Genomic DNA, 15498 nt, shown 5'->3' on the forward strand with positions numbered 1-15498 from the left:
TTTTTAATTTTGAAAACAGGGCCTCTTAAACCAGCCACGGGCTGGCTTCAAACCTGCCCGATTCTCCTGTCTCTGCCTCCCAAATGCCGGGATGACAAGCATGCGCCACCACGCCTAGTTTATGTTCCCCTTTTCTGTCTTCCCCAAAAATAAATGCTACCGGGCCACCTGAATTATGAACGATCAAGGGACATCAAAAACTCGTTATTCTCCAAATGCAAAAACAAAACCAAGCCTATAAAGTTCCCCTTTTCTTTTCTTTTTTTGGTGAACGTGTAATTCCAATTACTTAGTTCATTCCTCCTCTGGAGCTGCACAATCTGCCAGTTTATTTTTTTGTGTGTGTGATACTTGAGATTGAAACCAGAGGCATCCTACCTCCTCAGTACACCTCCAGCCCTATTTTTATTCTTAATTTTGGAACACTAAATTGCAGAGGGCCTAAACATCTGAGGTTGGCCATCAATCTGTGAGTCTCTGGTCTCAGCCTCCCTCCCAAGTATTGAGATTACAAGCTTGTGCCACCACGCCCGGCTTTTTTTTTTTTTTTTTTTTTCTTCAACCAGGCTTTTTTCCAATCTCCCACTTCTGACTTTGGCATATTTATGTTAGATTTTTTAAGACACTTATTCAAATGTTTCGATAGCTATTCCGGACATTCTAAAGTTGTTTTAGAAGAGCCGGGCGTGGTGGCACACACTTGTAATCCCAGTACATAGGAGGCTGAAACAGGAGGATCTCGGTTCTTGGCCAGCCTCAGCTACTTTATGAGCCCTCTGCAACTTAGTGAGGTCCTGTTTCAAAATAATAAAAGATCGGGCTGGCGGTGTAGCTCTGAGGTAGAATGCCCCTGGCTTCAACCCCCCCCACCCCCACCAAAGAAATACGTAAAGTTGTTTTAGGTCAGGAATCTTGTCTTAATAGATGTTACGGAGTTCTTAGTAAAAACTCTAAAATTTTGTATTTAATTTTTTTTTTTCAGTCGTAGATTCTGTGTGTGCGTGGGGGGTCTTCCAAAAATAGGTCTGGGAGTGTAGCCCGGAGGTAGAAAGGTTTCCAGGAACCCCAGTACCACCAAAAAAAAAAAAAAAAAAGAAAGATAAGATTGGGCTTTTCACCAGTCCTGCCTAGCTACACTCTCATCCCTTTTTAGTTGTTTGGAAACAGGGTGTTGCCAAGTTGCCGAGTCTCACTATTGCCGAGGCTGGTCTCGACCTTGCGATCATGCTGTCTCAGTCTTCCAAGTCCTGGGATTGCAGGCAAGGGCCACCGTGCCCGGCTGTGGGCTTTTTAAAATGCACATCTTACTTTCGCCTCAAAACAACACATTAAATTTTTTAAGACGAAAAAGTGTGCTCACTTCCATGATCCATAGGGAACTTTCCGGACCCACGGTAAAGACTTGGCGCTTCCACCCCGGGGCCGGGCTCTGGCTCGGACGCGGAAACCGCCTTCCAAAGGGGACCGCAGAGGCCCTTTGCAAACTGCCGGCCGCCGCGCCTGGAACGCCCTGTGTGACGTCCGCCCGCGCCAGCCAATCACGGCCGGCGGGGAGGCGCCCGCGGTCCACGCCTCGGCGGCCCCGGTAGAGAACGGCCCGCTGAGTGGCGCATCTTTCTGCGGGGGAACCACAGAGCGGAGGCCAGGGACACAGATCTCCTAGAGGAATGGGCAGTTCACGACTAGCTGAGCTGGCATCTCGACGCTGTGGCTTGTCCCTCCCGCGCACCGTCCGGAGGGGGGTGGGGGGACGCTGGAGACACCGCAAAGCGCATGCGCAGTACGTCCGGCGGCGCTGGGCTTCCGGTGAGGGTGGGGCTTCCGGTCGGAGGCGAGGCGGGGCTTCCGGCTGGCCCAGGGTGCTGGGCTTTTGGTCCTCGTGGCCGGCGTTGTGCCATCTGAAGGGTTTGTGAAGTGGAGCAAAAATCTGAAGGAATTTGCCGCTCGTAGCACCGTCTCGGTGCCGTCCTTACCCGGCGCAGAGCGGGCGTTCTCGCTAGGGCTCCCGTGCCTTCATCATGGACTACCGCCGGCTGCTGATGAGCCGGGTGGTCCCCGGGCAGTTCGATGACGCGGATTCCTCCGACAGGTAGGCGGCGTCCCGCTCCGTCCAAATTCTGCTCTCTCCTCTGCCCTTTTGGGGTGTTGTCACTTATTTGCTTTAGGGTCCCCCTTTTTCTTCGTCCCAGCTGGATCTTACCTCCTAGTTTAGGGCAGAGCTCATGAAAGCCACTTGTCAAGGAGGTCTGCAGATTCCCAGCACGGTTAGCCTAGCCGAGAGGCAGGGTTGGGGATAGCAGCTGGGAAACAGGTCTTTGTGTTTTAACTACACTGCCAAATATTTATGGAGCACTTACCGCGTTCAGGTTTTGTCCTTGTCTGGAGAGAGTGTCGAAGAAGACAATGCAAGTCTCTACTGTCAAGGAACTTTACTTTCTACCTGGGATGGAGGGCAGACCTTCAAAAAAGTAATTTAATGCCGGGCGGGCTGGTGCATGCTTGCAATCTCAGCATTTGGGAGGCTGACACAGTAGGATTGCGTTTCGTGGACAGCCTCAGCTACTTAGGCACTTTGCAACTCTGTGAGACCCTGTTTCAAAATAAAGAATAAAAGGGCTAAGGGTGTAGCTCGGAGGTAGAATGCTCCTGGATTCTTTTTTTTTTTTTTTTTTTTTTGCATGTACCATGCAAGTAATTAAAATGGGTTGGTATACTAAGTAATGGTCAGGGAAGGATCAGCTCAGATATGAATGACTGGAAGGGAGCTAACCTCGGGAAGAGCAGAGGGAACAGAATTTCAGGCAGAGAGGACAAGTGTAGAGGCCCCAGGGTGAGATCCCTGTGGAATGAAAGGAAGCCCAAGAAACCAGAGCCTGGAGCTACCTGGAGGTGATTGAGAGAGAAATGAGAAGGGGCAGGTGGAGTGGAGCTTTCTAAGTCATAGTAAGGAGTTATGGTAAACACCGTCCTGATGGACAGGACTTGCTTGAATTCTGAAGGAGAAAGCTTGTTCTCTGATGGGGAAACTAATATTAATTTAACAAATTATATGTGAGTTGAGTAAGTAGTACAGAGGAAAAATGGATGAAGAATAGGGAAGACTTCCCTGAGCGAGTAATAGTAAGCTGATATGGGAAGGATTAGTAGGGCTTAGACAAAGAAGTGAGAAGGACTTTCTAGACTTATGGCTATAGATCAGCATATGGAGGGGGGAGTGTGTGTGTGTGTGTGTGTGTGTGTGTGTGTGTGTGTGTGTGTGTTACTGTGTTATGCTGGGGATTAAACCCAGGGGCCCAGGGGCATTCTACCCCAGCCTTATTATTATTATTATTATTATTATTATTATTATTATTGTGTTATGCTGGGGATTAAACCCAGGGGCATTCTACCCCAGCCCTATTATTATTATTATTATTATTATTTTATTTATTTATTTATTTTTGGTGGTACTGGGGGTGGAACCCAGAGGCTTTCTACCTCCGGGCTATACTCCGAGACCTTTTTTATATTTTATTTGGAAACAGGATCTCACTAAGTTGCTGAAAGCCTCACTAAGTAGCTCAGGCTGGCTTCGAACCCGTGCAATCGTGTGATCCTCCTGTCTCAGCCTCACAAGTGCAGAGATTACAAGCGTGCGCCACCATGCCCGGCACGTTCAGAAGATTTAACACACGATATGATGTACTTCTTCCCTAGTAGGACTTGGGCTTGGAAAAGCAAACAACTGCAATAGAATTGAGGAAGAGGGGAATTTAGTATTGAAAAGATGGAGTTATTGGAAGATAAGAGATTTATTAGTATATATTTAGTTTATCATATATATTCAAATAGAGAATTTGTAAACATGTCAAAACATTTTTTCTAGTGAAAATGTAGATTTGAAGACAATCAAAGTGGACAATGACCTATTTGAAGACTTACAAAATAATGTCACTGACAAGAAGGATGAAAATGAGATAGACGATGAGCACGAAGAGGACTATGATGATGACAGTGACTGGGACTGGGATGATGGAGTTGGAAAACTCACCAAGGGTTATTCCTGGAGTGGTGGGAGTAACCCACAGGTATTTAGATGAGTCTGAATATCTTTATGTTAATCTGCTTATGTCTTTTTTTTAAAGGACTTTTTGTGATTTCTGGAATTAACTGTTTTTGTTTTGTTTTTGCAGGCCTGGGGGTGGAACCCAGGGTTATTCGACCTCCAAGCCTACATCCCCTGCCCTGTTTTTTATTTATTTTGAGACAGGGTCTCACTAAGTTGCAGAGGGCCTCACTAAGTCGCTGAGGCTGTCTACCATCTGCGATCCTCCAGTCTCAGCCTCCTGAATGTTGGGATTACAGGCATGTGCCACCACACCTGGCTCAGCTGTTTATTTTTTATAGGTTATATTGTTCTGTAATCGTGGCATTGGTTTTTATTTTTTGTCCTTTCCATATTTCTCACGATGTCTTGGGTTTGGGTTCTTTACATATTTAGAGTGTCCTAAGAGCCAGTTGGTTGCAAGTTTGAGGCCATCTTGGACAATTTAGCAAGATCCTGTTTAAAAAAAAATTAAGCTGGGAGTGGTGGTACACATTTATAATCCCAGCATTTGGGAGGCTGAGACGGGGATCATGGTTCGCGGAAAGCCTCAGCTACTTAGTGAGGCCCTTTGCAACTCAGTGAATCCCTGTTTCAAAATGAACAATAAAAAGTAGGGCTGAGGGTGTTGCTCGGAGGTAGAATACCCCTGGGTTCCATCCCAGTACTGCAAAAAATAAAAATAAATAAGTAAGTAAATAAGTAAATAAATAAATAAATAAGGCTGGGGATGTAGCTTAGTGGTAGAGCACTCGCTCAGCGTGTGCAGAGGCCCTGAGTTCAATCCCCAGTGCCAAAATAAATAAATTGATTAGAAGTATTAAGATTATGAGCTTAAAATGTGCATAGGAAAGGACATGCTTAGGTAATCAACTACAAATGCATGCCTGTAAACCCAATTTTTGAGAGTCTGAAATAGGATTGAAGGTTCCAGGACAGCCTTAGCTAATAGGTGGTCAACAACCTATATAGACCCTGTTAATAAAAGGGCTGGGGCTGTAGCTCAGAGGTAGAATGGCCCCGGGCTCAATCCTCAGTACCACCAAAAAACCCAAAACAAAACGGAAGAAAAGAAACAAAAAAATTCAATCTCAATACCAAATCAAGAAATGCAGATTAAATATAGAGATGCTAGTTTCTCACCTATGAAACTGACAAAACACAAAATATGTATTTAATAGGTTAATAGGTAGAACTATTTGGTTAACTAGTATATGATAAGAACTTGAGAAGGTTATAGATGTTTTGACCAGCATTGCTTCTGGGAGTATGCCAAAACTTGGTGGCATGACAAAGCCTCCAGGGTTGTTTGTTGTAGAGAAACATTGGAAACAGTTTTGATTAAATTTACTGTGGGGCTGATTTATGCAATGGAGTATTATGCAGACAAGAATATGGTGCAATAGAGCTGGACATGGTGGTGCACTCCTGTATTCTCAGTACTTGGAAGCTGAGACAGGAGGATCGCAGGTTCAAGGACAGCCTCAGCAAGTAGTAAGACTCTCATCAACCTAGCAAGACCCTGTTTCAAAATAAAAATAAAATAGGGTTGGGGGGGTGTGACTCATAGGTAGACAGTCCCTTAGTTCAATCCCAGGTACCACAACACAGACACAAAATAGGTTGTAACAGAAAATTACATGAACGAGGTAGGAATATATCAATCCACCATGTGCAAAAAACAAGTACCAAGCTGGGCATGGTGGCACATGCCTGTAATTTCAGTACTTGGGAGTCTGAGATTAGCGGATTGCATGCTTGAGGCCAGCCCCAACAGTTAAGTGAGGCTTTCTATAACTTAGACCCTGTTTTATTTTTATTTTTTATTTTTTATTTTTTTGGTGGTACTGGGGTTCCTGGAAGCCCTTCTACCTCCGGGCTACACTCCCAGACCTATTTTATACTTTTTTATTTTTGGAAACAGGGTCTCTTAGCCAACGCAGCTGACTTCGAACCTGCGCGATCCTCCTGTCTCTGCCTCCCAAGCGCTGGGATTACAAGCGTGCGCCACCACGCCCGGCGACCCTGTTTTAAAATAAGGCTTGAGTCGGGTGTGGCGGCGTGGCGCATGCTTGTAATCCCAGCATTTGGGAGCCTGAGACAGGAGGATGGTGGTTTGCAGATAGCCTCAGCTACTACTTCGTGAGGCCCTTTGCAATTCAGTGAGCCCTTGTTTCAAAATAAAAAAAAATAGGGCTGGAGCTGTAGCTTGGGATTAGAATTCCCCTGGGTTTCATCCCCAGTGCTGCTAAATAAATAAATAGGGCAGATGGTTGTAGCTCAGAGGTAGAACACCCCTGTATTAAATCCCCAGTACAGCAAAGGAAAAAAGGAAAGAAAGAAAGAAAAGAAAAAGAAAAAAACAAGGTCTCACTAGTTGCCGAGAGTCTCCGGTTTGACCCCCAACTCTTTATTTTTTATTTGGAAATAGTGTCTCACTATGTTGCTGAGGCTGTTCTTGAACCTGTGATTCTCCTGTCTCTGCCTTCCAAGTACTGGGATTATGCCCATCTCCGAGGCCCTTTATAATCTATGCTATGTTCTCTTATTTATAAGTTTTAAATGTTGCCTTTGCTTCTCTTTGCCATTTTTTTAACTTTATGCACAGCACCAGTCTTAACTGCTAAGCCTCATAGTTAATTTTTCCTAAAATATTGAGCCCTAAGTGAAATTCTTAGGATGAGCTTAATGTCCGTTTTAACTCTTAGTAAAAACTTTGGAGATAAATGAATAGTCTCAAGTATTTATTTACTTATTTTTGTGGTACTGAAGATTGAACCCAGGGGCATTCTACCTCTGAGATATACACCCAGCCCGGTTTATTATTCTTTCTTTTGAAACAGGGTCTCGCTAAGTTAGAGAGGCCTCACTAAGTAGCTGAGGCTGGCCACGAACCTGGGATACTTCTGTCTCAGCCTTCCAAGTACTCAGATTACAGGTATGTACCACATACCCAGCTTTTTATTTTGAAACAGGGTCTTGCTAGGTTGATGAGTCTCACTACTTGCTGAGGCTGTCCTGGAACCTATGACTCGCCTATCTCAGCTTCCCAAGTGCTGGTATTACAAATATGTGCCAGTACACCTGGCTTGCTCTCAAAATTTAAATCTGATATCATACAAATTAAAAAGTTTTAGTTTGTTATTTCTAGTATTGAATACATTATAGAAGGGAAGCAACAACTTTATGTGGACTTTGTTGTAGGCAGTAACTTTACCTTCTGCTTCAGATGTCTTGAGCAAAATTGATTACTTTCCTTAAGTGTTCTCCAGTAGGTTGGGGCTTTAACAGCTAACTGTGAATGAAGGAGAATGCATGTAATGGTGAACCTTAGGTTTGTATTTACAACCAGTACCTTACATTCTACTTATTTTTTATAGGCAAATCGACAGATTTCCAACTACAGTTCGGCCAAAATGTCTACTCCAGCTGACAAGGTCTTACGGAAATTTGAAAATAAAATTAATCTAGGTGAGTTAATAAAATACATTACTCACTTGAGGAAGTTCTTCAGAAACCAGGAGGCATTATAGAGTCTTATTGAATCAAGAGATAAATACATGCAAGTGACGCCAGGCGTGGTGGCGCACGCTTGTAATCCCCGTGCTTGGGAGGCAGAGACAGGAGGATCGCGCTGGTTTGGAGCCAGCTGCACTGCCTTAAGAGACCCTGTTTCCAAAAATAAAAAAGTATAAAATAGGTCTGGGAGTGTAGCCCGGAGGTAGAAGGGCTTCCAGGAACCCCAGTACCACCAAAAAAAAAAAATATATATATATATATATATATATACGTGCAAGTGTTAATGACTCAGTAATACTGCTTTAAGAAAATTAATACATTTTAGTGATTTAAAGTCATGGCTTCTGACCGGACGTGGTGGCGCATGCTTATAATCCCAGGGCTTGGATCACACAGGTTCAAAGCCAGCCTCGGCTACTTAGTGAAGCTCTCAGCAACTTAATGAGACCCTGTTTCCAAGTAAAGTATAAAATAGGTCTGGGAGTATATCCTGGAGGTAGAAAAGCCCGTGGGTTCTACCCTCGGTACCACCAAAAAGAGAAAAAGAAAAATCATGGTTTCAGAGATACTTGAAGTTCTGTTTTCTTATCCATTGTGGAAATATGAAGTTACAGATACCTAACCTATTCAGTTTCTTATATGTTCTTTATTTGATTGTATAGTAGGATCATCTAATAGTAACATGTTAAAATATCACTGTAACTATATAGTAGGAGTTAATCACTTAGTTAGCTGTTGATACAAGGAATCAGATTTTTTTTTGTGGTACTGGGGATGGGGATTGAACCCAGGGGCATTCTACCTCTGAGCTACACCTTCAGCCCTAAGTTGCAGAGGGACTCACTAAGTAGCTGAGGCTAGCCACAAACCTGGATCCTCCTGGTTCAGCCTCCCAAGTATTGAGATCACAAGCTTGTGCCACCATGCCAGCAGAGTGTTGATTTGAAACACCAGTTAAAAAGCACAGGGTTGAGCTGAGCAGGGCATGGTGTTGCACGGGAGAATCACAGGTTCAAAGACAGCAAATAATGAGACCCTGTTTCAAAATTAAAATAGGGCTGGGGGTGTGGCTCCCAGGTAAAATGCCCTTGAGTTTAATCCCTAGGACACACATACACACACACACACACCCTGCAAGGTTGACTTTCTCTTAGGTTAATGACTATAAGCACCACAGTGTTTTTTATATAAATGTTAATAAATGCTGCATTAACAAATATAAGTATTATAGGTTCCTCATTACCATAATAGACCTATAACTTAAAAGAAACTGAAGTTTTCAGAATTAAACCTGGTTTTAGACAATTATAGTATGTATTTTGTACAAAATAGTAACAAATGTCTGGAATTCAGTGTGCAGATACAGTATTTTTTTAGGTATTTCTTTATCTAGAATTCTGTAGAATTCTGCCTTAATAATTAGAGATACAGTGATGAAAGTGACAGCACTTGTTATGAAGGAAACAGTTTAGTGCTTAGTTCTAAAGACATTAAATTACTTTCATTAATAAAATATGTCCTAACTAATAAAATACTTAGAAAATACAAAAAGGGGGAAAGTATCACATTCAGAGAAGCTGTTTATGTCTTTGTCTTACATATGGTTTACATTGTGGGTTTTTTTTATATTTTTAGATAAGTTGAATGTTACTGATTCTGTCATAAATAAAGTCACTGAAAAGTCCAGACAAAAAGAAGCAGATATGTAAGTAATATTTTAATTATAAAACATAAGTGATAGGGACTGCTTGTAGACTGAGGAGCATAATTATTTTGCAAAGAATGTTCATTTATATCTTTTTTTTAGCTTTAATGAAGGTAGCCTGTACCTTTGTAAATTGGAAATACTAATCAGTCTTCTTAAAAATATATGGTAAAAGCCAGGCATGGTGGCGCACGCTTGTAATCCCAGCGTTTGGGAGGCTGAGACTGGAGGATCGTGGTTCATGGACAGCCTCAGCTACTTTTGTGGACAGCCTCAGCTACTTAGTGAGGCCCTCTGCAACTCAGTGAGACCTGGTTTCAAAATAAAGAATAAAAAACAAGGCAGGGGGTGTAGCTCAGAGGTAGAATGCCCCTGGGTTCCATCCCCAGACCTGCAAATGTGTGTGTATGTGTGTGTGTGTGTGTGTGTGTGTGTGTGTATGTATGTATATATATATATGTAAATAAGTAATAAAACTATAATCTTGTGAAATTCAAAAATTAGCTTTCATGAGGGTAACTGTGTTTATAGGTTTCAGTTTAGGCTAAATGTGTTAAAATGTTCTGCTTAGGATTTACTGGAATTAATTCCTTTCATAAAGTATTTTTAAAAATCCAAGGGAAAATTATAAACCTAAATAATGATATAACTGATAACTTTCCATTTATACTTTTGTTCTCAAAGTCAATTTTTTAAAGATCTGACTAGTTTAAGATATCTTATATGCTAATAACTAATATTTTCCCTTCTATAGAAAATAGCATTAAGGTAACAGCTAGCATTGTTAGAATTGATGCTGAGAACCAGTTTCCTTACGACTGATTGCCTTGTCCAAGTGATTCCAGCTGCATGAGAAACACCATAGCTGTCATTTCACTGGCTTGCGTGACTGCATTTGAAATCCATTTGGGTCAGTGTGCTAGATTGAGAAACCTAGTACATGAATTGAAGTAAGTCAGAATCTCAATTGGAAGACTCTTGAAATGTTAAAAAACTCGCACCTTTCCAAAGGACGACTTCAGAGAGAAAGCCTTATAGATAAATTACTTTATTCTGTATTCATTAAAGATTCGAAGGACAGTACAAACAGATTCAATATTTTCTTTGCAGCTCTGCCCCAGATACTCTGTAATCCTCTGGAACATGGGAGATACTTTTTTCTTACCACATATAATTTTTTTTCCTCTATAGAATTGAATTGCATGCTCATAGAAAATATAGTTTTACTGGATCAAATCATGAAATCTGTTAGGAAGGAAACTACTTAGGAATGTTCACAAAATGGCGTACATTTAGAAGCTTTATTTTGGCCTCTCACTGAACTTTACGTCAACTGTCCTTTTTGTTTTTGGGTAGGTATCGCATCAAAGATAAGGCAGACAGAGCAACCGTAGAACAGGTACAGTTTCAGTGTGTTGCCAGCTCCTACTGTAACTTGGCGTTTCTTTCCTCTTTGAACTGTAGTTCCCTTCATCCTTCTTGCTTAATACTAATGTTACATAAAAGTTATTCCTTTCTGCAGTTTTGAGACTGACACTTTGTTTTATAATAGGACCTTCCTAGGTGAATTAAAACTGTGGTCCTTCCACAGCTCAGTGAGCTGCACAGAGTGCCTTCCCCGCTTCAGAAGCAGGTGATCAGACTGGGAATCTTTCTTATGTGAAGTCTAGAAGAATTTTGTGATCTTTCCCAGAAAATAGGTTGATGATTTGTCCTGAAATCGGGTGTGTAGGTGAGGGCAGAGAAAGGCAGGTAATGCTTCCATAGTTCTCATTAGAAATCCTTTTCATGTGTCTTTTATTTCTGTTCAAGAACCGGAGGTAAATTGACCCCTAGTTTGCCCACATAACGAGGAATACCATGTAAAGAAAGTGAAAGGGTCAGAACATTGCTATTGCTGCCCTCTCCCCCTTTCTCCCACATTGGTGCAAACACAGTTTATTTATTTATTTATTTATTTATTTATTTATTTATTTATTTATTTATTTATTGGTGGTACTGGGGGTGGAACCCAGAGGCTTTCTACCTCCGGGCTATACTCCCAGACCTTTTTTATATATTATTTGGAAACAGGGTCTCACTAAGTTGCTGAGAGCCTCACTGAGTAGCTGAGGCTGGCTTCGAACCCGTGTGATCCTCCTGTCTCAGCCTCCCAAGCACAGGGATTGCAAGAGTGAGCCACCACGCCCGGCTACAAACACAGTTTAGGCTAGTAGTTTCTTCACTGACAGATCCTTGATTTAAGATTTAAGTACTCCTCATATCATCCACCTCAGTTCTTAAGATATCAGCATCTATCCTGACAGTTCGGAGATGTAGAATCATTTGTGCCATGAAGAATTCCATTGTTTGCCGGATGTGGTGGTACACACTTGTAATCCCAGCATTCAGGAGGCTGAGACAGAAGGATTGTGGTTCACAGACAGCCTCAGCTACTTAGTGAGGCCCTTTGCAACTCAGTGAGACCCTGTTTCAAAATAAAGAATAAAAAATAGGGCCGGAGATGTAGCTCGGAGGTAGAATGCCCCTGGTTTCCATCCCCAGTACCGCAAAAAAGAAAAAAAAAATTTCACTCTTAGGCAGAAATAGGGCCCATAGTTTATTATTATTTTTATTTACTTATTTTTTTTGAGGGTCTGAGGATGAAACCCAGGGGCATTCAACCTCCGAGATACACCCCCTACCCTCTTTTTTATTCTTTGAAACAGGGTCTCACTAAGTTGTGTGTGTGTGGGGGGGGACTCACTAAGTAGCTGAGGCTGTCCGCGAACTGCGGTCCTCCAGTCTCAGCCTCCCAGATGCTGAGATTACAAGCGTGCACCATCACATCCGGCTCCCATAGTTTATTTTAAATGATTTTTTTATGTGTGTGATTTAAAAAAAGGATGGTCCAGATCAGAGAGATGTAAGATTAATTATTTTAGGTTCAAAGACCCTAAAATAGTAAATTCTTTTCTCTTTCAAAATTCATTTTGACTGATAGAGTATATGGTTTGGGTCTTAAGCTTTTTTTTTTTTTTAATGCTGCTTCATATGTTTGTTGTTTTTTTCTCCACTTTTTCCTCAAGCCATATGGTATATTGTTCCTTCCTGTGTTCCTTACTTGTCTACGTATCGCTTTTGTAGGAGTGCAGGTCTCCACCCAGATTTCCATAGAGGGCCAGCTATTTTCCTCTTACTCACCTGTGCGTTCGAAAAGGAGTAGAAGCTAGTGACTGTTTATCACTTTCCTCCCATTCTTCTCTAGACCACAATGGTTAGTCTGGCATTTAGTCCTATAGTCTTCCAAGGCTGTATTCTTTATATTAACCTATGTTTCTGGTGTGAGTGTGGCTTCAGCCATCTTATAGAATGCCAGACTCTAAAGGCTGGCTAGGTTTGGCCAGTTTTTATTCTCATTTCATGGGTCTGGAAGGGTCATCTGAGCTACAAGGAGTATTTGATGATGTCCCTTGAAACGGCACACAAAATATTAGGATGCTTCAGTGTGATAGATGGATACAAACAGACTTTAAATTTCTTACCTCGGGTTGATTTAAGAGAACTTTGAACAAGCCTGTTGGGAAGCTGAGACAGGAGGATCACAGGTTTGAGGCCAGCCTTAGCAACTTAGTGAGACTCTCACCTAGCAAGATCCTGTTTTACAATAAAAATAGGGCTGGGAGTATAACTTGGAGGTAGAATGCCCCTGCGTTCAATCCCTAGTATTACTACCACTAAAAAGGGGAGGGGGTTGAACTGCTTTTTACACAATATTGAGCCTTCCCCTGATGTACTCATTTATTAGTACATCATTATTATTACAGGAGTACATCCTGTATTATTACAGGAGCCTGCATTTTTAAAAGGTTAGCTAATAAATAGTTTGGGAATTGGATCTTTTTTAGGAACCTTTTTTTTTTTTGGTGGTACTGGGGTTCCTGGAGACCCTTCTACCTCCAGGCTACACTCCCAGACACCTATTTCTTATAATTTTATTTGGAAACGGTCTCTTAAGCCAGCGAGGCTGGCTTTGAACCTGCGCAGTCCTCCTGTCTCTGCCTCCCAAGTGTGGGGATTTTTAGCAACCTTTTAACAAAAAACAAATTTTTTTTTCAGAACTGGGGATTGAACCCAGGGGTTTTCTACCTCTGAGCTATACCCCTAGCCCCATTTTTTACTCTTACTTAGAAACAGGTTCTCAATAAGTTGCAGAGGGCTTTACTAAGTAGCTGAAGCTGTCTGCAAGCTTGTCATCCTCCTGTGTCAGCCTCCCAAGTACTGGGATTACAAGCATGTGCCACCACACCCAGCTTTTGTAAAATTTAAAAGCTTACAAGAAAAACCGGGTGTAGTGGCGCAGGCTTGTAATCCCAGCATTTGGGGGAGGATCGCGGTTTGCAGACAGCCTTAGCTACTTAGGCTCTTTGCAACTCAGTGAGATCCTGTTTCAAAATAAATAATAAAAAATAGGGCTGGGGGCATAGCTCGGAGGTAGAATGCCCCTGGGTTTCATCCGCAGTACCACACATAAAAAAATATAAAAATAAATAAATAAATAAAAACTTACAGGATATAGAAAAGCAAACTGTAGCCAAGATTTGACTCATAGGCCTAGAGAAGTGTGCCATCCTCAGTACCACCAAAAAAAAAAGAATGTTAGATATATTGTTAATGATTTTATCATTACATGTTTAAATGATAGTGGTTTAGATATATTGGGTAAAATAAGATTTTAAAAATTTACCTTTTTTATGGTACTGGGGATTGAATTCAGGGGCATTCTATCTATTACTTATGCTCCCAGCCCTATTTTTATTTTTATTTTGGTGGTACTGGGCTTCCTGGAAGCCCTTCTACCTCCGGGCTACACTCCCAGACCTATTTTTTATATTTTAATTTGGAAACAGGGTCTCTTAAGCCAGCGCGACTGGCTTTGAACCTGCGCGATCCTCCTGTCTCTGCCACCCAAGCGCGGGGATTACAAGCGTGCGCCACCACGCCCGGCGGCCTGTATTTACTTTTTAAAATGTTACTAGAAAATATAAAATTAGGTGCTTTGCATCATATTTCTCCTAGCTAAAAGCCTGGGTCCCATTTCTGCTTCATTCAGACTTGATAGGCTTTTTTCTGTGACTCCACAAACATCTTGGCTTATTGTCTGTTATTCACCTTGCTATTTATTTATTTATTTATTTTTGGTACTGGGGATGGAACCCTTCTACCTCTGGGCTATACTCCCAGACCTTTTTTTTTTTTTTTTTTTTTTTTTTTACTTTTATTTGGAAACAGGGTCTCCTAAGCCAGCAAAGCTGGCTTCGAACCAGCGGGATCCTCCTGTCTCCGCCTCCCAAGCGCGGGGATTACAAGCGTGCACCACCACGCCCGGCACCTCACCTTGCTTTTTATATAAATTACTAAAAATTAAAGTGAAAATAATTACCGTGCTGGGTGCGGTGGCTCACACTTATAATCCCAGTATTTGGAAAGCTGAGACACAGGTTTGAAGCCAGCATACTAGACCCTATTTCAGAATAAAAGGGGTTGGGGGTATAGTTCTGTGGTAGAATGTCCAGATTTCATTTCTAGCACTGTCAGTCATTACAAAGGGGTGGGGATGTGGCTCAGAGGTAGAATGCCCCTGACTGCAATCCCTAGTATCACACACAAAAAAACCCACCATGATAATTACTCTCTTTTACTCAACCAGGATAGCATAACAGAGCTAAACTCTTCAGCTCACTAAATTGTCATATGCTTTGATGAGAAAGATTTAGAACCATCTTTCTCGATTTTCAATTTTTTGCATTTCTTTTTAGGTTTTGGATCCCAGAACAAGAATGATTTTATTCAAGATGTTGACTAGAGGAATCATATCGGAGATAAATGGCTGCATTAGCACCGGAAAAGAAGTGAGCTTTTCTTTGGATGACTGAATGTTTTCACGTTAGTTTGCTTATTTCAGGTATCAGATGAAACCTAGGCGCTTAGTAAATGAATTGTGCCTTCAAAAGAAAAGGGGCAGGGGATGCATCTCAGTGGTGCAGCACCTGCCTGGCGTGCACAAGGCCCTGGGTTCACCCCCAGCACTGCAACACAGAAGGGGAGGAGACGGGGGAAAGAATGGAAAGGGATTGTGCTGTGTGAGCTCCATAGACGTGTACTTAGACCAGCTAATAGGTAACGTAATCATTGATTAATTGTGGTGATG

General features: G+C 42.0%; 1 protein-coding gene across 1 annotated transcript in view; it reads left to right on the forward strand.

Annotated features, from left to right (window-relative positions):
* Nucleotides 1-2018: 2018 nt before the first annotated feature.
* The window catches only part of RIOK1 (RIO kinase 1), a gene marked incomplete at its 5' end in the record, with an annotated part of 30688 nt that continues 17208 nt past the window's right edge, over nucleotides 2019-15498 (forward strand). The window contains 6 exons of the mRNA XM_080709890.1: nucleotides 2019-2089; nucleotides 3866-4067; nucleotides 7465-7555; nucleotides 9239-9308; nucleotides 10665-10707; nucleotides 15107-15199. Of these exons, the coding sequence (XP_080566016.1) occupies nucleotides 2019-2089; nucleotides 3866-4067; nucleotides 7465-7555; nucleotides 9239-9308; nucleotides 10665-10707; nucleotides 15107-15199 (570 nt within the window). The remainder of the gene's footprint in view (nucleotides 2090-3865; nucleotides 4068-7464; nucleotides 7556-9238; nucleotides 9309-10664; nucleotides 10708-15106; nucleotides 15200-15498) is intronic.

Source organism: Muscardinus avellanarius (assembly GCF_963383645.1).
Source record: "Muscardinus avellanarius genome assembly, chromosome: 14".
NCBI classification, from domain to species: domain Eukaryota; kingdom Metazoa; phylum Chordata; class Mammalia; order Rodentia; family Gliridae; genus Muscardinus; species Muscardinus avellanarius.